This window comes from Loxodonta africana, chromosome X, assembly GCF_030014295.1.
Source record: "Loxodonta africana isolate mLoxAfr1 chromosome X, mLoxAfr1.hap2, whole genome shotgun sequence".
In the NCBI taxonomy this organism is placed as follows: domain Eukaryota; kingdom Metazoa; phylum Chordata; class Mammalia; order Proboscidea; family Elephantidae; genus Loxodonta; species Loxodonta africana.
In genome coordinates, this window is record NC_087369.1 from 176,264,615 (window position 1) to 176,292,252 (window position 27,638).

Below are 27,638 nucleotides of genomic sequence, written 5' to 3' on the forward strand. Positions count from 1 at the left end.
ATGGAGCCAGAGTCAAGGCAGGCCCTGTTCCACGTGGCCCTGGGTGCCTGCCTCTGTGTGGCCACTGTCTACACCGGCGTTTTTGAGGATGTCTTCATCCAAGTGGGCCACGAGCACTATGCAGAGGCCCCTGTGGCCAGTCTCCCTGCCTTCGTAATCATGCCCTTCAACTCACTGATCAACTTGGCCTACGTGCTCCTGGGATGGTACTGGCTCCACAGAGATGAGGGCACGCTGGGATGCTTGGCAGAGGCGCCAAGGGCCCGTTACCTGAAGGATGTCTTTGCCGCTATGGCCCTCCTGTACGGCCCCGTCCAGTGGCTGCGGATTGGGACTCAGGCACACCCTGCTGCCGTGCTCGACCAGTGGCTCACCTTGCCCATTTTTGCATGGCCAGTGGCCTGGTGCTTCTACCTGGACAAGGGCTGGCGGCCCTGGTTGTTCCTCTCCATTGAATGCCTCTCCCTGGCCAGCTACTGCCTGGCCCTGCTGCATCCCTGTGGGTTTGAGGTTGCCCTAGGCATGCATATCCTGGCCACTGTGGGGTTAGCCCTGCGCGCCCAGGCAGGGGCTGGCAGCGCCACCTCAGGCACGTATCTAGCCCTGGGGATGCTCTCCTGCCTGGGCTTCGTGGTCCTCAAGCTATGGGACCACCAGCTTGCACAGTGGCATCCCTTTCAGCAGCTGACGGGCCATTTCTGGTCCAAAGTCTGTGACGTCTTCCAGTTCCACTTTGCATTTTTGTTCCTGACAAATTTAGACAGTCCCCAAAGACTCCCCCCTGAGAAGCAGCTTTAAACTGCCTTATAACCGATGAATCCTCCCAGTGTTGAAATGGACTTGAGAGGGTACTTAGGGTTTCCGATGTTCAATTCTTGGGGGTGATGATAGTCCAGTGGTTGGGGGGGAAGGTGATCCTTCCCTCCGAAGTGCCGTACGTCAGTATTTCAGTCACCAAATGTTCTAACTGCTGCAGTTCCCTTTCAGTGGGGCCAGGTCTAGGTGAAGGGTGTTCATTGTGCTGTTCTCCTAAATGTTCTGTAGTTTAAAACTTGCCAAAATAAAACGTTGGCGGGAAGGTGATGAACTCGAGAAATTCATCACTCGAGGCAGGAGAGAAAACTGCCCTGTGCCAGATTCGAGCTGTTTGTGAGCTCTGGGTGGGGCTGGTGAGTGTCCCCAGAGGTGAATGAGTCAGGGAGGCTGGGGCACCCTACACATGTACCCAGCAGCTTGATGGAGAAACCACGAGCACTGTGACTCCCCAGCTGACGTGACCTTCACGTTGGCTGTGGGCAAGTCACACGGAAGCTACGCCACCTCGGATCCTGCGTGGACAAGGCAGGGCAGACCTAGATGACTAAACCAACACACAGACCTCCAAAGCTGACTTCTAAACTGAATGTTGCTTGGTGGGTATAGCCTGGGAGCCAGGGTGTGACTTAGATGTCCTTAGAGGCTAGGGTTACTGCAGGGCCCGGTGTCTGTTGCCATTGGAGACACAAGGCAAGGCCTGAGGATTCCTGCGTCCCCATCCCCCCAGGTCCTTACAAACCACCATCTCCTAACTCAGAGTCTCCCCCACCCTCCCAGCGTGCCTCCCACGTGGAGACAGTTGTGAACTGGGCTCTCTGATCTGACCCGCCATTGGATGTGTCCAGGCCCAGACTTGGGGCACGGAAGCAGGGCTGGCTGATACGCAGGGCTTGGTTTCATCGCAAGTTCTATCTCAAAAGCCATGGGCCCGAGGAAAGGAACCTGGCTCTGGGGTTCCCGAAGGCCTGCTCTTTGATTACAGAGGCCTCCTCGATTACAGAGGCCTCCTCGGTGGCACACAGAAACCTGGGGGCACTAGGGCCTTGGAGGGTGGCTCCTCTACTGACCGAGTGAGTGCTATCTTCACACCCTTCAGTGAGTGGGCATTCAAGGGGTTGGCTTCGTTCCCTGAGAGGTCCCAGGGGTTTAGTATCCTCCATTCCTCACCTTTGAGCTGCCAGCACCAATGATAATTTTATTTTTAGCCAATAACTATTTACTAACTAACCCTGCGAACCTTCTGGTTTTCATGTCTCTCCTCGGTCAGATGGGGTCCCTACAGGAAACAGATGGCACTTTCAGATTACGGTGATTCAGGAGGGTTTAAGGGGAACTAGAACATAGGGTGGGGGTGGATGGGGCAGTGACCTTTCAAGGCAGGGAAACAACTGCCCCTAGTATCCCTCTGTAACAGTCACTTGGCGGAGACATCTGACCTCCACTAACTTCACAAGGGGGAAGGATAATCAAAATCAACAGCCCAAGGCTGATTGCTAAGAGGTAGGGGTCAAACATACCTCCACCCTCCATCTTTTTTACCAATTCTGACACCAGCTGTCCCTGCCACAGCATTCTCAACTTCTCTGCTGGGTTCAATAATTCATTGCAGTGACCACACGGAACTTAGAATACTCATGATTACGGGGCTTATTAGGGAAGCAACAGGTTACAATTCAGGATACAATTCTTCAATCAGGACAGCCTTTTCTCATTGGTGCCCAGAGGCAGGCCTCTCTCTCCAGACGTTGGCTCCTTGGCTGGCCTCTGCCCTGCTCAGGGAAGTGTTATAAAACTCTTTAGCTCTACCAATAAGTGCCTAGAGGCATACCACTCTGCCAGTAGGCCTTGGCCCAACAGCACTCAGGTCTCTCGCTCCATGGGTTGGCAAGCCTCCTGCCGGAAGGCACTCAGCTTTCTCGCTCCGTGGGCCAGGAAGCTCAATGCGCCGTCTCCTGCCAGTCTCCTGGTTCTGCTGCTGCCATTTCTGTGCTGCTGCTTATCACCATCTTGCCAACTCCAGTGTTACAGCTCTCTCTCACTGCTGGGTCTAGGAGGGTCTGAGCACAGGGACACTGGGTCCAAAAGATGTGCTCTGCTCCTGGCTCTTCTTCTTGGTGGTCGTCAGGACCCTTCTGCTCTGGGATTGGCTGTTCTTTTAGGCCTAGCAGGATGGCAAAACTGACCAATCCCCTCGTTAGGGTTCCATATACCTTATTTGCATGGTCCCACTCCCACAAGGGTGCCATGCACCTTATTTGTATTATTAGCAAGCTGTCCAATCCCCTTGGTGGGCCACAGGCACATTATTTGCATAACCCGAAAAGAAACCAAACCCACTGCCATTGAGTTGATTCTGACTCACAGTGACCCCATAGGGTTTCCAAGGCTGTAAATCTCTACCAAAGCAGATTGCCACATCTTTCTCCTGTGGAGCCGCTGGTGGTTTCAAACCACCAACCTTTTGGTTAGCAATCGATTGGTTTAACCACCGCAACACCAGGGCTCTTTTATTTGCATAAACAAACAAAAAGTTGCCATCGATTCCGACTCATAGCAACCCTGTAAGAGAAGAGTGCAACTGCCCAAGAGGGTTTCCAAGGAGTGGTTGATGGATTCGATTCGAACTGCCAACCTTTTGGTTAGCAGCAGAGCTCTTAACCACTGCACCACCAGGGTTCCCACCACAGGCATAGAGGTTAGGATTTACAACACATATTTTTAGGGGACATAATTCAATCCATAACAGCTCCGTAAAGAGTAATTCCCCTTCTCCCCCCTCTTCCCACCCTTGGTAACCCTTAATAATGTTCGATTTCTATATATTTGCTTATTTCATGCAAGTGAGACCATACAGCGTTTGTGTTTTTTGTGACTGACTTGTTTTGCTCTGCATGATGCTTTCATGATCCATGTTGCGGCATGCATAGTGGCTTCATTTCTCTTCATGACTGAGTAGTATTCCATTGTATGGATAAACCACGTTTACCCATCTGTCACGAAGGAGATGTTGGATATTGGATAGGATGGATATGTCAGCGACTATTGCACACTCGAATTTGTTTTAAAGCTTTTTTTAACTGAAGTCAAATTCACATAAGACTAAACTAAGCATTTTAAAGTGTACCATGCATTGCCATTGAGTACCTTTACAAAGTTGTACAACCACCACCTCCATCTCATTCCAGAACATGCATCACCCCAAAAGATCTCTGACCCCTTAGCAGTCACTGTCCATTTTCTCCTCCCCCAGCCCCTGGAACCACAAGTCTGCTTTTTGTCTCTATGAAGTTGCCTCTTCTGGACATTTCTTATCAGTGTATCATACAATAGGTGGTCTTTTGTGTCTGGCTTCTCTCACTCAACATCAGCTTTTCGAGGTTCATGAATGTAGCAGCATGACACCCCTTTTTTTATTTGCTAAACCTGGCCACCTTACATTGAGCCCAGTGGTCCGAAGTCTGTGCAGGGGCCCTATGTCCTGCGCCAGCCCTGGGGACCCCATTCCTTGCGGAGGCTCGGATGTTTGAGATGCAGAGAAGGAGGCTGGAATTCTGAGGAATTCCTTCTCTGTCCTTTTGTGCCTTGTCTCCTCAGAGAGCCAGGAACGGCCCTGAGTTCAGAAGAGCTGGGCCATCTGCTGGGGGAGAGGGTTTTTAGTATTGCTGTCGGTATTACTGTGCCATCGGACCCCATGAGCAGCCAAGAAGCCCCTGTTTACCAGGTGGGTCCTCTACCCCAAACTTTGCTCAAGGTTATAAAGCTGGGAAGGATCTTAGAAATCATCTGTGCCAACCCCATCATAGCCTTGGGGTTCTGGTCTTGCTTGAAACAGCCTTCCAGATACCCAGGTTATACTTGTCCGCGCATCAGCTAGCTTAGTCAAATCTTAACATCTCCTACGGCTGCTTCAGATCTATTTCTTGTAAAATAATAACCACTATATAAATTATTATAAAATAGTTGAATTTTATACGTATAAATACAATATAATAAAATACAGCAAATGTCATCATTGTTAACCTGATGATTTACCAAACTGTAGTTAACCAGCACCTTGTGTGATTGTGTTTTATTAAGGCAAAGAAATGCCAGAATCCTGTGGGCGTCATTTCATTGCAGCCTGGGAGAAAAAAGATTTTGTTTCTTGGCACTTAAAATTAGGCACATCAACTAGGTAAAGTGTTTCCCTCCCCCATCTGCAGGTCTCCATTAGTAGGGATATTTGCATAAATATAAACTAGCCTCTTTCTGCCAGCACAGAAAGCTGCTTCTCTGCGGGGTTCCCAGGGCGCTATTCAGTGATTTGCTGGAGTGTGCTAGTCAACGGAGAGCCCAGCTCCTGCCTTTCTCTACGTGAAGTGCAGCTGCTGCTTGGACAGTGGTTGTCCCTCAGGTCCTGCTACCCCTTTTCGTGGTTTTTTTCTAGTCTTTTGTTCCGTTGCCTACCTTTCACTTTGATCTTTGCTCTCTTTTTCTCTTCAGAAAGCGGACTTCTGGTTTTGTTTCTGCCTTTTCTTTCTCGCCTTCCCAGGGGCCCTGCCTGACTGCCAGGACCTCACCAGGGCATCCATGCAGCAACCATTTTGGTGAGCTCGGATCTCTTCCTTTTAAAGAACGGAAACACTATACCCCACCTTCCTGCCCCCAGGTAACCACCACCTGGATTTTGATAGTTATCCCCCACGCACATGTTCTTACACCTCTCCTATATGGATATAGCCACCACATGGGCTTGCATTGCTTTCACTTTATACAAATGGCACCATGCTGTCCAGACCCTTCTGTGACTGGCTGCAGGACCAGGTCCATTACAGTTTCCTTCCACAGTCTCCCATTGGGGTGGTCCCTCATTTTGTGCATTTTCTGTATGTGACTCTCGGTGCCAACATGTGCAAGCTTCGTTAGGGGATCCACCTTCAACTTTACTAAAAACCAAAAAAAACAAACCCGTTGCCATCGAGTCGATTCCGACTCAAAGCAACCCTATAGGACAGAGAACTGTCCCATAGGGTTTCCAAGGAGTGCCTGGTGGATTCGAAACACCGACGTTTATGGTTAGCAGCTGTAGCTCTTAACCACTACGCCATGAGGGTGTCTTCAACTTTACGAGAAGTTGCCAAATCCCTGGCCAAAACGCTTGCCTGAAACTGCATGTCCACCAGTGTTTCGGTTGCTCCACAGCACTAGGTGTCGTCAGAACATTTACCATCCGCCCATCTGATGGGGGTGAACGAGAATTCCATTTCACCTTGGTTTACCTTTCCCTGCTTAAAATTGAGGTTGATCTCGTCTCTGCAATTCACTAGCTGGGAGGCCTTGGTGTTTCTTAAGCTCTCTGTGCCTCAGTTTCCTCTCCCTAAAATGAGATGCTAACAGTGCCTCCCTCCCAGGGTGTAGGGTGCTTGTGAGGATTAGACGAGGTAAGCCATGCGTCCTAGTCTCCTAGTGCTGCTATAACAGAAACGCCACGAGTGGTGGCTTTAAGAAACAGAAATTTATTTCCTCACAGTTCAGGAGGCTAGAAGTCCAAATTCAGGGCACCAGCTCCAGGGGAAGGCTTTCTCTCTCTGGCAGCTCTGGGGGAAGGGCCTTGTCTCTTCAGTTTCTGTTCCATGGCTCTTGGCGATCTTCATGTGCCGTGGCATCTATCTTCCCCCATCTCTGCTTGCTTCGCACTGCCCAATCTGCTCGTTTTGTATCTCAAAGGTGATGGTCTTAAAACACCGTATACTGATAGGTCTCCTAACATAACAAAGAAAACCCATTCCCCAATGGGATTATAACCACAGGTATAGGGGTTTTTTATAGGGGTTAGGATTTACAACACATATTTTGGGGGGACACATTCCCCAATGGGATTATAACCACAGGTATAGGGATTTTTTTATAGGGGTTAGGATTTACAACACATATTTTGGGGGGACACAATTCAATCCATAACACCGCAGAAATAGCTTAGGAAAGGCACTGCATGTAATAAGTTGTTGGTGAATGTCAACTTGATCACAGCCTTGTGTTGTGAGGGAGGCAGGGCAGGAGACAGGAATCATGGTAGTAGCTGAAGGTTACTGAGGGCTTAGTATCTAGGAAACTGAGTTGAGGGAAGTTGAGTGACTTCCAAGTTCATGGAGATAGGAAGGGGTCAAGGTGGGACTTGGGGCTTTGGACTTCCCTCATGTGCTCTGGGCTTCTACCTTGATGTTTCAAACTAGACTCCGTGAAGCCTGAGCCTCCACAACTTTGGCTTCAATTTTCACTTTGAAAATACATGTTTTATTCTGAGAGAGGAACATACAGGTCAATTAGAATTAGTATACATAGTTCATAAAGAAAATGTTCTCCCCGGATGCCGTGCTAACCAGAACTGAAACCATTCCTGAAACCCACTTTTCAGGCAAAGATTAGACAGCTCTATAAAACAAAGAAAACCACACACTTGAGGAATGTGCATCTTAGTTCAGTCAGATACATGAAACCAAATGGGCAGCTCCTGTCCCAAAGCAGGACGAGAAGGCAGGAAGGGGCAGGAACTGGTTGAGTGGACACAGGGAACCTGGAGTGGAAAGGGGGAGCATGCTGTCACATTGTGGGAGTTACAAACAATGTGTGTGGAAATGTTGGAATGAGAAATTAACTTGAGCTGTAAACTTTTACCTGAAGCACAATAAAAAATGTTCTACATCCTACTTTGGTGAGTAGGGTCTGGAGTCTTAAAAGCTTGGGAGCAGCCATCTAAGATACATCCTACTGGTCCCATCCCATCTGGAGCAAAAGAGAATGAAGAAAACCAAAGATACAAGGAAAATATTACCCCAAAGGACCACACTGAGACCAGATCCTCCACCAGCCTGAGCCCAGAAGAACCAGACGGTACCCAGCTACTGCCACCAACTGCTCTGGCAGGGGACACAGCAAAGAGTCCTGGACAGAGCAGGAGAAAAATGTAGAACAAAATTCAAATTCATGAAAAAAGCCCAAACTTACTGGTCTGACAGAGACTGGAGGAACCCCTGAGACTATGGCCCCCAGACACTCTGCTAACTCAGAACGGAAACCATTCCTAAAGCCCACTTTTCAGACAAAGATTAGGCAGCACACATGAGGAATGTGCTTCTTAGCTCAATCAAGTATACGAGACCAAATGGGCCACACCTGCCCAAAAGCAAAGAGGAAAAGGCAGGAACTGGTTGAATGGACGCAAGGAACGCGGGGTGGAAAGGGGGAGTGTGCTGTCACATTGTGGGGATTGCAACCAGTGTCACAAAACAATACGTGAATAAATGTTTGAGTGAGAAGTTAACTTGAGCTGTAAACTTTCACCTAAAAGCACAATAAAATAAAAAAAAGCAATAGAGAATTCACATACCATACAGTTCACCCTTTTAAAGTGTACAGTGCAGTGGTTTGTCATGTATTCCCAAGGTTGTGCAGCCATCACCACTGTTGAAGTCCAGAACATTTTCATTAGCCCAAAAGAAACCCTGTACCCATTAGTAGTCACTGTCCATCCCCTCCCCACTGCCCCTAGCCCCCAGCAGCCACTATCTACCTTCTGTCTCTATGGATTTGCCTGTTCTGGACATTTTATATCAGCGGATTCACACAATAGGTAGCCTCTTGTATCTGGTTTTCAAGGTTCATTGTAGCCCACTTCAGAACTTCATTCCTTTTTATGACTGAATAATATTCCATTGTATAGATATACCACATTTTGTTTATCCATTCATCTGTTGATGGGCACTTAGGTTGTTCCACTCTTTGGCTATTGTGAATAGTGCTACAGTGAACACTGGTGTACAAGTCTCTGAGTCCCTGATTTCAATTCTCTTGGGTATATATCTAGGAGTGAAATTGCTAGCTCAAATTGTAACTGTATGTTTAAGTTCTTGAGAAACTACCAAACTCTCTTCCACAGCAGCTGCACCATTTTACATTCCCACCAGCAATACGCAAGGGTTTCAGTTTCTCCACGTCCTAGTCGGTACGTGCTGTTGTCTGTCTTCTCGATTATCGCCATTCTAGTAGGCATGGAGTAGTATCTCGTTGTGGTTGGAAAATACATTTTCAACTTCGAAAAACTGTCACCAGCACCACAAGAGCACCTGCACTCAGCTGGGTCACATATCGTGTGGCGTGGCCCATGCCGGCATCTCGGCCTCACGAAGGGGGTCCTGCCGTTGCAGTCTGAGCTGTTGAGAGACGTTCGCCATTTGAAGCTTCTGCCTTTGCCGTTCAGATTGGCTTCCCCCCACCCAGTTGTCTTTTATATTGTCAGCCAAAACAGCGGGAGGACCTGAGCCTGGACCTCCACCGTGAACCGAGGGATGCTGTGCCGGCCTTCGGAAGCTGCTGCGGGGATAGCTCCAGCAAATGACAGCTGTAGCCTCAGCAAGAACTTCAGATCGCAGAATTCTCAGGAGTACAGAGATTGGCAGATTGGACCCAAACCTTCAGATCCACGCTTGTGCTGTTTACTAGAGACGTACCTCAAACATATGTCCGTGGAAAGAGTCAGTGGACAAGAATGAGCCAAAAGATAATTCTAGGCAACTAGGAACTGAAAGAAAGGTGGCATTGCTATATTAACATCAGACAAAATAGACTTTGAGAACAAACAAAAACGTTTTAGGAATAATGTTAAAATGGCCTTACCGTATGAAACAAAAGCTGATGGAACTCCAGAGGAAGACAGGCAGGTCCACCACCATGGATGGAGGTTTCTGCACTTCCCTCGAATGTCTTTGGGTTGAGCAGACAATTCAGTAAGATGCAAAAGATGGGAACAACCTCGTGACTAAGGGCAATCTAAAGGACAAGTCCACTACTTGTCTGTCAGTTTGTCCTACTGTGGTGGCTTGCATGTTGCTGTGATGCTGGAAGTTATGCCCCAGGTATTTCAAATACCAGCAGGGTCACCTATAGTGGACAGGTTTCAGCAGAGCTTCCTAAGGCAGACTAAGAGGAAAGGCCTGGCGATCTACTTCTGAAAATTAGCTAATGAAAATCCTGATATAGAGCCCCCTGGGTTGGAAGGTGCCACAAATAGTTGAAACAAGGGACTTCGAGATTACCAACGATCTTGAAGATGGTGCAGGACCAGCAAGGTTTTGTTCTGTTGTGCATGGGGACACCATGAATCGGAGCCAGCTCTATGACAACTAATAACAATAACAAAACCTGGACAGGTTGGAAACCCTGCCCCCAGGATGTATGCCAAACACATGATTTTCCCAAGTCCATGACGGCATCTAAGACACTGATCACATCCTAGACCACAAGCGGCAGCTGCCCTGAAACACACCAGTTTTTCTTTTGAATTTTTATACTTCATTTTTTTAGAGCAGTTTTGGGTTTACAGAAAAGTTGCACAGGAAGTATAGAGAGTTGTCATATCCCCCTCTGCTCTGCACTCTCCTTGGGACAGTTGAGGAACCCATCTGGGTACATCATTATTAACTATAGTCCATAGTTCACACTGTTGTTGTTAGTTGTTTCCCAGTTGGTTCTGACCGATAGCAACCCCATACGTTAGGGTTCATTCTGTTGTACAGTCCTGCGGGTTTTGACAAATGTACAGACAGAACAGCTTCACTGCCCTAGAAATGGCCTGTGGTCCACCTATTCATCTGCCCCCTGCCTGAAACCCTGGCAACCATGGATTTCTTTTACTGTTTCCATACTTTGACCTTTTCTAGAATTCATTTACTTGGAATCATATGATATACGGCCTTTTCAGACTGGCTTGCTTCCGTAAATATCTACAGCCTTGGAAACCCTACGTGGTCTCTATGAGTTGGAGTCAACGCGATGGCAGCGGGCTTGGTTTTTTTGGTTTTCTTTCACTTAGCAGTATCCATTTAAAGTTCCTTCATGTCTTTTTGTGGCTTGATAGCTCATTTCTTTTTATTGCTGGATAGTACTCCATTGCATGGATGTACTAGAGTTTGTTTATCCGTTCACCTAATGAAGGACATCTTGGTTGCTTCTAATATTTGCCAATTATGAATAAAGGTGCTATAAACAGTCATGTGTAGGTTTTTCTGTGGACAGAAGTTTTCGATTTGGGTAGATATCTAGGAGCACTATTGCTAGGTCATGTGACCCTAATACCTCGAAACATGTTTTCTCCTTTTCAAAATGGGTGATTGAGAGCTTGACCTAACTAACGCCATAATGATGCTCTAAGTAACCTATAAGCATTTTTTACTGCACCAGCTGCACTGCTCTCTTTGCAAAGGCGTGAGGAGCCCTCTCGGCTCCCTGCAGCCTTGGTCCCTCTCCTCTTCTTTGTTCTCTTGAGAAATGACCTTCAGCCTGCAAGGCAGCAGCTAGGAAGGCTGCCTGGCACTTTTGGTCTCCAACTTTCTCTCTTACTCCTTATCTCAGTCAGAGTGGACTTGGCAGACCAACTTCACTAGCTGAGAGATTCTTATGTAAGTTTATTTTTCAGCCTGTTACAAACATACTGATTAGAGTCCAGGTGTCCGACGTGCATATCTTTAGTTCAATAAAGAGTTTCTTGCAGTTCTGTGATATATACAACCATCTGTGGGCTACAGGCTTAAAAACGTTAGGTAATCCTTGCCAAAATGATACATAAGCTCTGATGTAAAAATTGCTTTTGGGAGGACTCCATCAAGGACAGCCTGCATTGCTGTCGCCTGCCCCCTCAGTGGTGTCACCTCCTAATGAAACTTCCTCTACCTTCTAACTTGGAGTACGTTTCATTGGCTCGACTGCTCCAGGGCACGGACCCCAATTGGGTAATAGGTCACATGGTAAGATTATATTTAGCTTTGTAAGAAACTGCCAGAGCTGTCTTCCCACGTGGCTGTCCCTTTTACATTCCCGCCAGCACTGAGTGACAGCTCCTGTTGCTCCACATCCCAGGTTATCCAGCATCTGCACTTGACATGAACCGGGGCTTTACTACTGCACTCCTTGCCTTAACATGACTTTACTATTCCAAGAAGTTCTTGTCTAGGAAGAGGAAGTTGCAAATAACTTTGCTACTTAGTTAAAAGACTTCCTGAAAATCCTTTATCCAAGCATTAAGTTTAGTTAACTAGCCCTCTTCAGGGTAACAGCCCCCTTTTGAAAAAAATACATCACTCAGCTGGGCTTTTCAAGGCCTTTGCCTTACTACACCCACTAATCCTAAACACCTTTTGTTCAATCCCAAACAGTCCCCCTCATTAAACAGACCTGCCTTAAATCAGACCCTAAAAACCTTACGGGGAGGGGGAGGGGGGAAGATAAAAGAAGGTCCTCAGAGAAACACAATAGCATTAACAATTATTATTGAATATACCATGGACTGCCAGAAGAATGAATAAATCTGCCTTGGAAGAAATAAAACCAGAATGCTCCTTACAAGCAAGGGTGGTGAGACTGCATCTTACATACTTTGCACATGTTGTCAGGAGGGATCAGTCCGTGGGGAAGGATGTCATGCTTGGCAGAGTACAGGGTCAGCAGAAAGGAGGAAGACCCTCAACGAGGTGAACTGACACAGTGGCTGCAACAATGAGCTGAAGCATAACAACGATTGTAAGGATGGCTCAGGACTGGGCAGTATTTCGTTCTGTTGTGCATAGGGTCGCGATGAGTCAGAACCGACTCGACGGCACCTAACAAGAACAACAACAATATAAAGGTTACAAGGGTCACACTTGCAAAGATTTATTTTGTTTGCTGAGCAAATGAATCTGAGAAAGTGGACTATGTGAAGAAGAACGGGGCATCAGGATTGGAGGAAGACTTATTAACAACCTGCGTTATGCAGATGACACAACCTTGCTTGCTGAAAGTGAAGAGGACTTGAAGCACTTACTAATGAAGATCAAAGACCACAGCCTTCAGTATGGATTACACCTGAACATAAAGAAAACAAAAATCCTCACAACTGGACCAATGAGCAACATCATGATAAACGGAGAAAAGACTGAAGTTGTCAAGGATTTCATTTTACTTGGATCAACAATCAACAGCCATGGAAGCAGCAGTCAAGAAATCAAAAGATGCATTGCATTGGGCAAATCTGCTGCAAAGGACCTCTTCAAAGTGTTGAAGAGCAAAGATGTCACCCTGAAGACTAAGGTGCGCATGACCCAGTCCATGGTATTTTCAATTGCATCATATGCATGTGAAGGCTGGGCAGTGAATAAGGAAGACGGAAGAAGAGTTGACTCCTTTGAATTGTGGTGTTGGCGAAGCATATTGAATACAGCATGGACTGCCAAAAGAACGAACAAATCTGTTTTGGAAGAAGTGTGGCCAGAATGCTCCTTAAACGCAAGGATGGCGAGACTGCGTCTTACATACTTTGGACATGTTGTCAGGAGGGATGAGTCCCTGGAGAAGGACATCAGGCTTGGCAGAGTACAGGGTCAGCGGAAAAGATGAAGACCCTCAATGAGGTGGATTGACACAGTGGCTGCAACAATGAGGTCAAGCATAACAACAATTGTGGGGATGGCTCAGGACCGGGCAGTGTTTCGTTCTGTTGTACACAGGGTCGCTATGAGTCTGAACCGACTCGACGGCACCTAGCAACAGCAACAACATGGCGTGTGAGTCAGAATCAACTGGACAGCAGTGGGATTTTTTTTGGTTATGGCCAACAATTGCAGTTGGGAAAATGGGGAACCTTCTCCCTTAGCAGCCAAGCTCTTAACCACTATGGCACCAGGGCTCACAGTTCTCAAGGCTGAAAACCCCAATCAAGGTGTCAATCATCTTAGTTTCTTCTGAGACTCTGAGGGAAAATCTGTTCCAGGGCTCTCTCCCAGCTTCTGGTGACTCCAGGGGTGCCTTGCTTGCAGATGCAGCGTCCCATGGCATCCTCCCTCTGTTTCTCTGTCTCTGTGCACAGAGGTTAGGACTGAACATGTCTTTTTTGGGAACAATATTCAACACATAACATTATCTATTATGCCAATTGTTGTTCTCTTGGATAAAGTATTTAAACATGAAAAAATCTACTCATAGTAGAAGAAAACATGAGTGACTTTTTAAATGCCCTTGACATGGGGAAATAAACAAGCCAGAGGCTATAAAGGAAAATAAGAATCCATTGTTGCAAGTTCCAGGAACAAAGTCAAGGCCAAATCACCAACCAGGAGAGAAGACTGGCAACCCTCAGGGAGAGACCACGGGTCACTCTCCTGAGTGTGGAAAGAACTCCATGCACCAACAAGAAGACCCACAGCCCCGGAGAAAAATGACTAAGGCTCTGACCTGAGGGCTGGGAGGAAGAAATTCAAAAGGTTAATGAAGTTGATGAAGGAATGTTCAAACTTTCTCCTCATGAAAGAAATGCTAATAAAAAACAAGATGCACCTTTTCCCCTGTTAGATTCACAAAGGTGAAACGTTTGCATTATAATACTCAATGCTGTAGAGGCCACATTGAGGACAAAGGTGCCAGACCCAGGCCAAGGTGTTTTCAGTCACCTCATATGTATGTGAAAGCTGGACAATGAATAAAGAAGACCAAGGAAGAATTGACACCTTTGAATTGTGGTGTTGGCGAAGAATATCGAATATACCACGGACTGCCAAAAGAAGGAACAAATCTGTCTTGGAAGAAGTACAACCAGAATGCTCCTTAGAAGCAAGGATGGCCAGACTCCGTCTTACGTACTTTGGACATGTTATCAAGAGGGATCAGTCCCTGGAGAAGGACGTCATGCTGGGCAAAGTACAGGGTCAGTGGGAAAGAGGAAGATCCTCAAAGAGGGGGATTGACGGGTGGGTGGCTGCAAGAAGGGGCTCAAACATAGCAGGGATTGTGAGGATGGCACAGGACTGGGCAGTGTTTCACTGTGTTTTACATAGGGTCACTACGAGTCAGAACAGACTTGAAGGCACCTAACAACAACAATCAAAATGACGTTGCACTGTCAGGCCTAGGGCAAAACAAAAACACAGCAGGTGGGGACAACCTAACTGACCCTCCATAAAAAACCAGAAAACCAAACCCAGTGTCCTCGAGTGGATTCCGACTCGTAGCGACCCTATGACCCTATAGGACAGAGCAGAACTGCCCCACAGAGTTTCCAGGGAGCGCCTGGTGGATTCCAACTGCCGACCCTTCGGTTAGCAGCCGTAGCACTTAACCACTGCGCCACCAGGGTTTCCGAGCCTCCATAGAGGACTGCTTAAATAAATTATAGTACGTTCACAGGGTGGACTACTCTGCAACTCGAAAAGAGCACAAAATACGTGTCCTTGAAGAAGAATCTTAATGTATATTGTTAAGGGAAACAAGCAAGGGGCAGCATGACATGTGAAGTATGAGTCACAGGGGCGTTAAACACGGGGACTTCGGGGATCCCAGGAGGAGACTGGAGACAGGGGATGCTCTTCAACCAGTGGCTGTTGGATTGATCCCGACTCACGGTGACCACCACGTCTCAGAGTAGAACTGTGCTCCGTAGCGCTTTCAATGGCTGATTTTTCGGAAGTAGATCACCAGGCGTTTCTTCTGAGGCACCACTGGGTGGACTGGAACCACCAACCTTTCCATTGGCAGCAGAGCGCCTTCACCATCTGCACCCCCAGGGACTCGGAGCTGCTTAAGAGGATTATATACGGGCGAAGCAATAGATACATTGGAAAGTATCATAGGTGGAGAGAGTGAGAAGGGATTTTTCTTCCTTTGTACATTGCATAGGGTTGCTATGACTTGGAATTGACTGGATGGCAGTGAACTTTGACTTGGGTTTGTATGTTGCTGTAAATTTTTTTTTTTTTAACGAGTAGGGATTTTTCAAAGGAAAAGCTTGTTTTAAAAACATAGGCTCTAAAAACGTACTGGGTAGAAAAAAATAAGATCATGGTGGCTGGGAACGGGCCTCTCTTCTGATCTGGGCTGGCTGTGCTCAATGGTTGCCTTAGAAACAGGGGAAGCGAGGGGGGTTGGGTATCTCCGGTAGCCATTAAGGCAGTGACTCAGCAGAAAACCCAGCCAGCCCTGGCAGGAGGTGTCCGTCCCTTCCGTTTTCCCCTGCTGACTTTCATTCTCTTCCAGAAAAACAAGAGCTAGGGAATATTTCTGATGGTACATTGGCAATCAGGTGAGATGATAAAAAATGAAGGTGGTATAAAGAAGATGACCTTCTCGTCTAGTTGCTCACTAGGTGGGCTTCCTTGCTCCCCTGTCCCTAGGAATCCACAGGTTCCCTTTTCAGCCAGTCCTTTGGCTCTACTTAATATGCAGCCTCCATTATGGACACTTCATTCTCAGCCCTCCTGCTGACAGTGGCAAACAAGCTTCCTTTCACAAGGGCTTGGTCAAGGTTCCTACAGCAACCAGGGTCCTATAGACCACAAGCATGGCTCTTGGAATGTTCAGAAAAAAAAAAACCTCACCACTAGTGGTGGAGTTGAATATGGTTCACAAATTCAGCAGAGTGGAAAGCTAAGGGACCCAAGTTTGACTTGACTTCATTCTGAATTGCCTGGGGACAGATCTGTTTCAAATGAGGATAAACCAACAATAAAGTTTAATATCTGAGACCAGAAGGATCAAAATGAGTTCGTTTTGTGGGTGCCCCTGCTGAGCCCGTGTCCACAGACTGCGGGGAGGTTAATGAGTGGCTGTCCCCATAAAAGATGACGGGGGCCTGGGCCAAGGCCAGGGCGCGGGCCAGGCAGATGGTGAGAGGTATATGGAAGAAATAGAGCTTTTGGAAGAAGATGAGTTGTGTTGGTTATTTGATGTTGGGGGAGGAGGTGAGGAAATGGGCCAATAGATCAACTCAATTCCTACTCACAGGGACCCAGAGGACAGAGTAGAACTGCCCCATAGGGTTTCCAAGGCTATAAATCTTTTCAGAAGCCCACTGTCACATCTTTCTCCCTCAGAGCAGAAGGTGGATTCGAATTGATGACCTTCTGCTTAGCAGCCAAACTGTTAACCACTGCGCCACCAGGGCTCAATTACCTACAAAGGTGCAATAATAAGACTTAGGGCTGACTTTTCAATAGAAATAGTAGAAGGCAATGGAATGATATCTATGAATGTGCTGAAAAACTGCAAGCCTAGAATTCTACAGGTGACAAAAAATATCCTTTAAAAAAGTGAAGGCAAAATAAATACATTTTCAGACAAAGGTTGAGGCAATTCAATGTCAGCCTACCGGCACTCCAAGAAATATTAAACGGAAGTCTTCAAATGAAGGAAAGTGATCCCACACATGAAAAGATGCTCAACATCACTAGTCCTTAAACGGAAAAGAAAAAAAACAAACCCAAACCCATTGCCAGCAAGTCAAATTCCAACTCCTAGCAACCTGTAGGACACAGTAGAACTGCTCCATATGGTTTCCAAGGCCGTAATCTTTACCCAATAGGATGGCACATCTTTCTCCAGTGGAGCTGCTGTGATTAGTCCTTAAAAGTCCCCATAGCGACCCTAAATGACAGAGTGGAACTGCCCCACAGACTGTCCAAGGAGCAGCTGGTGGATTCAAACTTGGGACCTTTTGTTTAGTAGCCGGGCTCTTAACCACTGTGCCACCAGAGCTCCTCATTAGTCTTTAGGGTGATACAAATGCAAATCAAAATACAATAAGATACCACTAGAATGGCTATAACCAAAAAGGCAGATGATAGTAAGTGTCGGTGAGGATGTGGAGAAATTGGAACCTTCCAATTTTGATGGTGGGGATGGAAAATAGCTCAGTCACCTTGGAAAACAGTTTGACGGTTCCTCAAAAAGTTAAACATAGAGTTACCCTATGACCCAGCAATTCCATTCCTAGGTATCTACTAAAGAGAAATGAAAACATGTCCACCCAAAAACTTGTACATGAATGTTTATAACAGCATTATTCATAATAGCCAGAAGGTGGATAAACAACCCAAGTGTCCATCACCTGATGAACAGATAAACACCGATGCACCCATACCACAGAACAGGACCTACTGACACATGCTACAACATGGATGAACCTTGAAGCCATGATTCTGAGTGAAAGAGGCCAGTCACAAAAGACCACATAGTGTAAGATTCCATTTATATGACATGTCCACATTAGGCAAATCCATACACATAGAATGCAAATTTGTGGCTGCCTCAGGCTACAAAGGGGTTTAAGGGGAGAATGGGGGGTGGCCGCTAACTAGATTATGGTGTTGGTTGCAGGACTCCAAATATAAGAGATTGAACTGCACACTTTAAATAGGTGGCCCTAATGGTATGTGAATTATATCTTACTAAAGCTGTTAAAAAGGAAACCCGGTGTGCTTGCCCCTAAACCAAAACCCATTGTGTCGAGTCGGTTCCAACTGATAGCCACCCTATAGGAGAGAGTAGAACTGCCCCATAGGGTTTCCAAGGAGCCCTTGGTGGATTTGAACCGTCAACTTCTTGGCTAGTAGCCAAGGAACACCTGGGACTATTGAAAGCTGGAAGAGACAAGAAGGACCTCCCCCTAGAGCCTTCAGAAAGAGCAGGGCCCTGCCAACACCCTGAATTTGGACTCCTAACGTCCAGAACTGTGAGACAATAAATTTCTGTTGTTTAAAGCCACTCCTTTGTGTATATTGTTGTGGCAGCCCCAAGACACTAATATGCCCTCCAATTTCTTCTTCAAGATTGTTAAAGCAATTCTAGGTTCTTAGCATTTCCATATAAATTGTGGAACAATTAGAACGCCATACATTGCTTGTGGGAATGGCAAATGGTACAGCCCCTTTGGAAAACAGTTTGGCAGTGTCTTAAAAAGTTACCATACACTTAACCATACGAAAAAAAAAAAAACCCCATTACCATCGAGTCGATTCGGACTCATAGCGACCCCATAGGACAGAGTAGAAATGCCCCATAGAGTTTCCAAGGAGTGCCTGGCGGATTCAAACTGCCAACGCTTTGGTTAGCAGCCATAGTACTTAACCACTATGCCACCAGGGTTTCCATACACTTTTTGGGGGTAACCATATGATCCAGCAATTCCACTTCTAGGGATTTACCCAAGAGAAATGAAAACGTATGTCCACACACAGACTCCGACAGGAGTGTTCATCAAGATATTCACTATAGGTAGGTGGATAAACAACTTGTATATGCATACAAGAGAACACTACTCAGCAATAGAAGGGAATAAGCTATTGCTACACACTACAGCAGAGAGTGACGCCGGACAGAACCAGCATACCTAAAGTAGGAACCATTTACATACGCTTCTAGGAAAAGCAAGCTAATGTACAGAGACAGAGAGCAGATCAGTGGTTGCCTGGGGTGAGAGGAGGGCGGGGCCGAAGGGAGGGATTGCAAAGGGGCAGAAGGAGACTTTTGGGATGATGGATATGTTCCTTATCTAGATTGTGGCAATGGTTTCACAGACATATGCCAAAACTTCTCAAACCCTTCATGTGGGGTTTATTATATGTCGACTATACCAGCAATAAAGATGTTTTAAAAAATAAAATGTATCTCTTCTAAGTAGCATATTTTTTTCTTTAATGCAGTTTTTGGCAATCTGTGTGTTTTATCCATTTACATTTTAATGTATTTACTGATATGGTTGCGTTTAAGAGTACTGTCTTACCATTTGTCTTCTATCCCAGCCTCCCTTCTGTCCTTTGTTCCTTCCTTTTCCCCCGACTTCAGACCATCTTCACACTCTTACCACACTCTTCCCTACATACCTACCCTTTCTGGGGCTCTTCCTGCCTTCCTGCAGGTCTCTTCTTCCCTCTGAAATCTCTTTCTTTCTTCCCCTCTCTCTTTCCTTCTCTCCCTCCTTCCATTCCTTCCTTCTTTCCTTAGTACTGAAATGACTATTTCTTGGCAGAAAATAAGGTCAAAAAATAACCAGAGGATAACATTACAATTGGAGACATTAAAGGATATGAGAAAACACCCATTGTCAGCTGTTTGCTGAGTTTTACTCCTCCCACAAACATCACCAAAACCTATGGGCCCCAGAGCATAACCAAAAATAAATAAATAAATAAAACCAAACCTGGTTGCTGTTGCGGTTGAGTGGATTCTGACTCATAGCGACCCAGAGTAGAACTGCCCCGTAGCGTTTCCAAGGGGTGCCTGGTGGATTCAAACTACTGACCTTTTGGTTAGCAGCCATAGCTCTTAACCGCTACGCCACCAGGAATTCAGCAAGTTCGCAGAAACACCTTAAATAAGAATATACTCCTGCATTCTCCCCTAAGACACAGGCGGGGGGGACTATGAGCCTCTGTACATGTGTTCATTACAGGCCTTCAAACAAGTTCATCCCGGTTTGAACCCCTGCTGAAAATCTGCATTTCTAAGAAGGTCCAAGGTGATGCTAATGCCCCCGGCTAGGGGCCAATTCTAAAAACCACCAGTAAGGGCCAAAAAAAACCTATTGCCATTAAGTTGATCCCTGCTCACAGCGACACTATAGGACAGAATAGAACTGCCTCATAGGGTTTCCAAGCAGCATCTGGTGGATCTGAACTGCCGACCTCTTGGTTAGCAGGCTTAGCTCTTAACCACGACGCTTCCAGGGTTTCCGCTAGTAGAGCAGTGATTCTCAAAATTTATTATAAATAAGAATCACCTGGGGATCTTGTTAAACTGTAGACTGTGATTCAGTACATCTGGGGTGGAGAGGCAAATTCTCAGCAAGGGTTCCAACCGAAACTAAGGGTTTAAAGCCCTGATTTATTAAGAGGACTAGGCCTAGCACAGAGCCCTGCTGGTGTAGTGGTTAAGAGCTGGACTGCTAGCCAAGAGACTGACAGTTCAAATCCATCAACCGCTCCTTGGAAACCCCATAGGGCAGTTCTACTCTCTCCTATAGGGGTGGCTATGAGTTAGAACCGACTCGATACAATGCGTTTTGGTTTAGGGGCAAGCGTGCTGGGTTTGTTTTTTAACAGCTTTAAAAAAAAAATACAACGTGTTTTGGTTTAGGGGCAAGCATGCTGGGTTTGTTTTTTAACAGCCTTAGTAACGTATAATTCACATACCATTAGGTTCACCTGTTTAAAGTGTGCAATTCAATGTCTTTTAATACTTTTGGAGTCACCAGAATCTAATTAGCAGCCACTCCCCATTCTCCCCTTAAACGCCTTTCCAGCCTGAAGCAACCCCAAATTTGCATTCCCTCCATTGTATCTCTTCCAGTCTGTTCTCCCCTTTCATAAGGACACCACTCAGATGGGATTAGGACCCACCCTACTCTGGTATAACCTCCTGTTAACTGACAACATCTTCAAAGACCTCACTTCCAAACAAGGTCCTGTTCACAGGTACTGGGGTTAGGACCTAAACATCTTCTTGAAGGACACCATTCAATCCATAAACTAACGGAAATCAAGACTTACTATAAAGCTGTGGTAATTAAGCCAGTGTGGTATTGCTGCAGACTAATGTAACAGAATAGAGAGGCCAGGAACTGCCCACACCAATATGGCATTATTCATAATAGCCAGAAGGTGGACAAACAACTAACCCTAAAAGAAAAGACTGATAAATTGGACTTCACTAAAATTAAGACCTATTTTATTAATCAAAAGACATCAAGAGAGTAACAAGGCAAACCACAGAATGGCAAATGTTTACAACCCAAATAAAAGACTGGTAACCACAGTATGCAAAGAAATACTGCAAATAAGTAAGAAAAAGACAGCCTGCTTAAATACTAAGCAAAAGATCTTAATACACCTTCATAAACGTGTCTTGTCAGTTTGTCATACTCTGGGGGCTTCTGTGTTGCTGTGATGCTGGAAGCTATACCACCGGTATTCAGATACCAGCAGGGTCACCCATGGAGGACAGGTTTCAGCTGAGCTTCCAGACTAAGACAGACTAGGAAGAAGGACCCAGCAGTCTACTTCTGAAAAGCATTAGCCACTGAAAACCTTATGAATAGCAGCGGAACATTCTCTGATATGGTGCAGGAAGATGAGCCCCCCAGGATGCAAGGCACTCAAAAAATGACTGGGGAAGAGCTGGCTCCTCAAAGTAGAGTCAACCTTAATGACGTGGATGGAGTAAAGCGTTCGGGACCTTCATTTGCTGATGAGGCACAACTCAAAATGAGAAGAAACAGATGCAAACATCCATTAATAATATGAACCTGGAATGTACGAAGTATGAGTCCAGGAAAATTGGAAATCGTCAAAGGTGAAATGGAATGCATAGACATCGGTAACCTAGACATTAGTAAGCTGAAATGGACAGGTACTGGCCATTTGGAACTAGACAATCACATAGTCTACTATGCTGGCAATGACAACTTGAAGAGGAATGGTGTTGCATTCACCGTCAAAAAGAACACATCAAGATCTACCCTGAAGTATAACAGTCAGTGATAGGATAATATCCATATAGCTCCAAGGAAGACCAGTTAATACGACTATTATTCAAATTTACGCACCAACCACAAGGGCCAAAGATGAAGAAACAGAAGATTTTTATCAGCTGCTGCAGTCTGAAATTGATCGGCCATGCAATCAAGACCCATTGATAATTACTGGCGATTTGAATGCGAAAGTTGGAAACAAGAAGGGTCAGTAGTTGGAAAATATGGCCTTGGTGACAGAAACAATGCCCGAGATCGAATGACAGAATTTTGCAAGACCAACGACTTCTTCATTGCACATACCTTCTTTCACCAACACAAACGGTGACTATACACATGGACCTTGCCAGGTAGGATGCACAGACATCAAATTGACTACATCTGTGGAAAGAGACCATGGAAAAGCTCAATATCATCAGTCAGAACAAGGCCAGGGGCCGACTGTGGAACAGACCATCAATTGCTCATATGCAAGTTCAAGCTGAAACTGAAGAAAATCAGAGCAAGTCCACGAGAGCCAAAATATAACCTTGAGTATATCCCACCTGAATTCAGAGACCATCTGAAGAACAGATTTGACACATTGAACACTAGTGACCGAAGACCTGACGAGTTGTGGAATGACATCAAGGACATCATCCACGAAGAAAGCAAGAGGTTGTTGAAAAGACAGGAAAGAAAGAAAAGAAAAAGATGAATGTCAGAGGAGACTCTGAAACCTGCTCTCGAATGTCGAGCAGCTAAAGCAAAAGGAAGAACTGATGAAGTAAAAGAACCGAACAGGAGATTTCAAAGGGCCTCTCGAGAAGACAAACTGAACTATTATAATGACATGTGCAAAGAGCTGGAGATGGAAAACCAAAAGGGAAGAACACGCTCGGCATTTCTCAAGCTGAAAGAACTGAAGAAAAAATTTAATCCTCGAGTTGAAATAGTGAAGGGTTCCGTGGAAAATATTAAACAACACAGGAAGCATCTTCAAAAGAAGATGGAAAGAATACAAAGAGTCATTATACCAAAAAGAACTAGTCGATGTTCAACCATTTCAAGAGGTGGCATATGATCAGGAACTGATGGTACTGAAGGAAGAAGTCCAAGCTGCTCTGAAGGCATTGGCGAAAAACAAGGCTCCAGGAATTGATGGAATATCAATTGAGATGTTTCAACAAACAGATGCAGCGCTGGAGGTGCTCACTCGTCTATGCCGAGAAATATGGAAGACAGCTGCCTGGCCAACTGACTGGAATAGATCCATATTTATGCCTATTCCCAAGAAAGGTGATCCAACCGAATGTGGAAATTATAGAACAATACCATTAATATCACATGCAAGCAAAATTTTGCTGAAGATCATTCAAAAACGGCTGAAGCAGTATATCGACAGGGAACTGCCAGAAATTCAGGCTGGTTTCAGAAGAGGACGAGGAACCAAGGATATCATTCCTGATGTCAGATGGATCCTGGCTGAAAGCAGAGAATACCAGAAAGATGTTTACCTGTGTTTTATTGACTATGCAAAGGCATTCAACTGTGTGGATCATAACAAACTATGGATAACATTGCGAAGAACGGGAATTCCAGAACACTTAATTGTGGTCCTGAGGAACCTTTACATAGATCAAGAGGCAGTTGTTTGGAAAGAACAAGGGGATACTGATTGGTTAAAAGTCAGGAAAGGTGTGCGTCTGGGTTGTATTCTTTCACCATACCTATTTAATCTGTATGCTGAGCAAATAATACCAGAAGCTAGACTATATCTATGAGTCGGAATCGACTCAACAGCACTGGGCTGGGGACTATATGAAGAAGAACAGGGCATCGGGATTGGAGGAAGACTCACTAAGAACATGTGTTATGCAGATGACACAACCTTGCTTGCTGAAAGTGAAGAGGACTTGAAGCACAGTAATTACTAATGAAGATCAAAGACCGCAGCCTTCAGTACGGATTGCACATCAACATAAAGAAAACAAAAATCCTCACAACTGGACCAATGAGCAACATCATGATAAACGCAGAAAAGATTGAAGTTGTCGAGGATTTCATTTTACTTGGATCCACGATCAAGAGCCATGGAAGCAGCAGTCAAGAAATCAAAAGATGCATTGCATTGGGTAAATCTGCTGCAAAGGACCTCTTCAAAGTGTTGAAGAGCAAAGATGTCACCCTGAAGACTAAGGTGCCTGTGACCCAAGGCATGGAATTTTCAATTGCGTCATATGCATGTGAAAGCTGGACAATGAATAAGGAAGACTGAAGAAGAGTTAACGCCTTTGAATTGTGGCGTTGGCGAAGAATATTGAATATACCACGGACTGCCAAAAGAACGAACAAATCTGTCTTGGAAGAAGTGCAACCAGAATGCTTCTTACAGGCAAGTATGACGAGACTGCGTCTTACGTATATTGGACATGTTGTCAGGAGGGATCAGTCCCTGGAGAAGGACATCATGCTTGGCAGAGTACAGGGTCAGCAGAAAGGAGGAAGACCCTCAACGAGGTAGATTGACACAGTGGCTGCAATAATGAGCTCAAGCATAACAACAATTGTAAGGATGGTGCAAGACCGGGCAGTGTTTCGTTCTCTTGTGCATAGGGTCTCTATGAGTCGGAATCGACTCAACAACACCTAACAACAACAACACCTTCATAAAAGGGGATATACAAATGGCCAATGAGCAAGTGAACTAATACTCAACAATGTTAGTCATTAAGGAAATTCAACTCATGAATGCATAAACATCGATGCATCCATACCATAGAATAGGACCTAGGGACACATGCTACAACATGGATGAACCTTGAAGACATGATTCTGAGTGAACGAAGCCAGTCACAAAAGACCACGTAGTTTAAGATTCCATTTATATGAAATGTCCACATTAGATATTTCACACCTATTAGAATGGCGAAATGTCATGGATTGAATTACATCCCCCACCCCACACCCCCCAAAAATGTGTGTATCAGTTTGGCTGGGCCATGATTCCTGGTATTGTGTGATTTTCCTGTATGTTGTAAATCCTGCTTCTATAATGTTAATGAAGGAGAAGGGGTGGTGGTTGTGTTAGTGGGCAAAGGATATGAACAGACACTTCGCTAAAGAAGATATTCAGGCAGCTAACAGATACATCAGAAAATGCTCTCGATCATTAGCCATTAGAGAAATGAAAATTAAAACAACGATGAGATTCCATCTCACTCCAACAAGGCTGGCATTAATCCAAAAAACACAAAATAATAAATGTTGGAGAGGCTGCGGAGAGACTGGAACTCTTATACACTGCTGGTGGGAATGTAAAATGGTACAACCACTTTGGAAATCTATCTGGCATTTTCTTAAAAAGTTAGAAATAGAACTACCATACAACCCAGAAATCCCACTCCTCGGAATATAACCTAGAGAAATAAGAGCCTTTACACGAACAGATATATGCACACCCATGTTTATGGCAGCATTGTTTACAATAGCAAAAAGCTGGAAGCAACCAAGGTGTCCATCAACAGATGAATGGTTAAATAAATTATGGTATATTCACACAATGGAATACTACTCATCGATAAAGGACAGTGAGCAATCTGTGAAACATTTCATAACATGGAGGAACCTGGAAGGCATTATGCTGAGTGAAATTAGTCAGTTGCGAAAGGACAAATATTGTATAAGACCACTATTATAAGAACTTGAGAAATAGTTTAATCTGAGAAGAAAACATTCTTTTGTGGTTACGAGGGGGGGAGGGAGGAAGGGTGGGAGAGGGTTATTTACTGATTAGTTAGTAGATAAGAACTCCTTTAGGTGAAGGGAAGGACAATACTCAATACACGGACGGTCAGCTCAACTGGACTGGACCAAAAGCAAAGAAGTTTCCGGATAAACTGAATGCTTCAAAGGTCAGTGGAGCAAGGGCGGGGGTTTGGGGACTATGGCTTAAGGGAACTTCTAAGTCAATTGGCAAAATAATACTATTATGAAAAATTCTGCATCCCACTTTGAAATGTGGCGTCCGGGGTCTTAAATACTAACAAGCGGCCATCTTAAGATGCATCAATTGGTCTCAACCCACCTGGATCAAAGGAGAATGAAGAACACCAAGGTCACACGATAACTATGAGCCCAAGAGACAGAAAGGGCCACGTGAACCAGAGACTTACATCGTCCTGAGACCAGAAGAACTAGATGGTGCCCGGCCACAACCGATGACTGCCCTGACAGGGAGCACAACAGAGAACCCCTGAGGGAGGAGGAGAACAAACAGTGGGATAAAAAAAAATGCAGACCCCAAATTCTCATACAAAGACCAGACTTAACGGTCTGACTGAGACTAGAAGAATCCCGGCGGTCATGGTCCCCAAACCTTCTGTTGGCCCAGGACAGGAACCATTCCCGAAGACAACTCATCAGACATGGAAGGGACTGGACAATGGGTTGGAGAGAGATGCTGATGAAGAGTGAGCTACTTGTATCAGGTAGACACTTGAGACTGTGTTCCATCTCCTGTCTGGAGGGGAGATAGGAGGGTAGAGACGGTTAGAAACTGGCAAAACGGTCACGAAAGGAGAGACTGGAAGGAGGCAGTGGGCTGACTCATTAGGGGGAGAGTAAATGGGAGTATGGAGTAAGGTGTATATAAGCTTATATGTGACAGACTGACTTGATTTGTAAACTTTCACTTAAAGCACAATAAAAATTATTTTAAAAAAAAAGAATATTTCAAGATCTATCCTGAAGTACAAGGCTGTCAGTGATAGGATAACATACATACGCCTACAAGAGAGACCAGTTTATACAACTATTATTCAAATTTACGCACCAACCACTAGGACCAAGGATGAAGAAATAGAAGATTTTTATCAGCTGCTGCAGTCTGAAATTGATCGGCCATGCAGTCAAGACCCATTGATAATTACTGGTGACTGGAATGCGAAAGTTGGAAACGGAGAAGAAGGACAGGTCGTTGGAAAATATGGCCTTGGTGATAGAAACAGTACTGCAGACTGCATGATAGAATTTTGCAAGACGAACAAATTCTTCATCGCAAATACCTTCTTTCACAAACATAAATGGCGTCTCTACACATGGGCCTTGCCAGATGGAATACACAGGAATCAAATCGACTACATCTGTGGAAAGAGACAATGGTAAAGCTCAATATCATCAGTCAGAACAAGGCCAGGGGCAGAGTGTGGATCAGACCATCAATTACTCATATGCAACCTCAAATTGAAACTGAAGAAATCAGAACAAGTCCACAACAGCCAAAGTACGACCTTGAATATATTCCACCTGAATTTAGAGATCATCTCAAGAATAGATCTGATGCGTTAAATACCAGTGAAGGAGGACCAGATGAGTTGTGGAATGACATCAAGGACATCATACATAAAGAAAGCAAGAGGTGAGCCAAGATGGTGCAATAGACAGATGCTTCCAGTGAGCCCTCTTTACAACAAAGACCTGAAAAAATAAGTGAAATGAGTATATTTGTGACAAGCTGGGAGCCCTGAGCTTCAAAGGCAAG

General features: G+C 45.3%; 1 protein-coding gene across 1 annotated transcript in view; it reads left to right on the forward strand.

Annotated features, from left to right (window-relative positions):
* The window catches only part of TMEM187 (transmembrane protein 187), a 29,989-nt gene continuing 2,351 nt past the window's right edge, over positions 1-27,638 (forward strand). The window contains exon 1 of the mRNA XM_064277777.1: positions 1-27,638. This exon is cut by the window's right edge and continues 2,351 nt beyond it. Within this exon, the coding sequence (XP_064133847.1) occupies positions 1-798 (798 nt within the window). The 3' untranslated portion in view covers positions 799-27,638.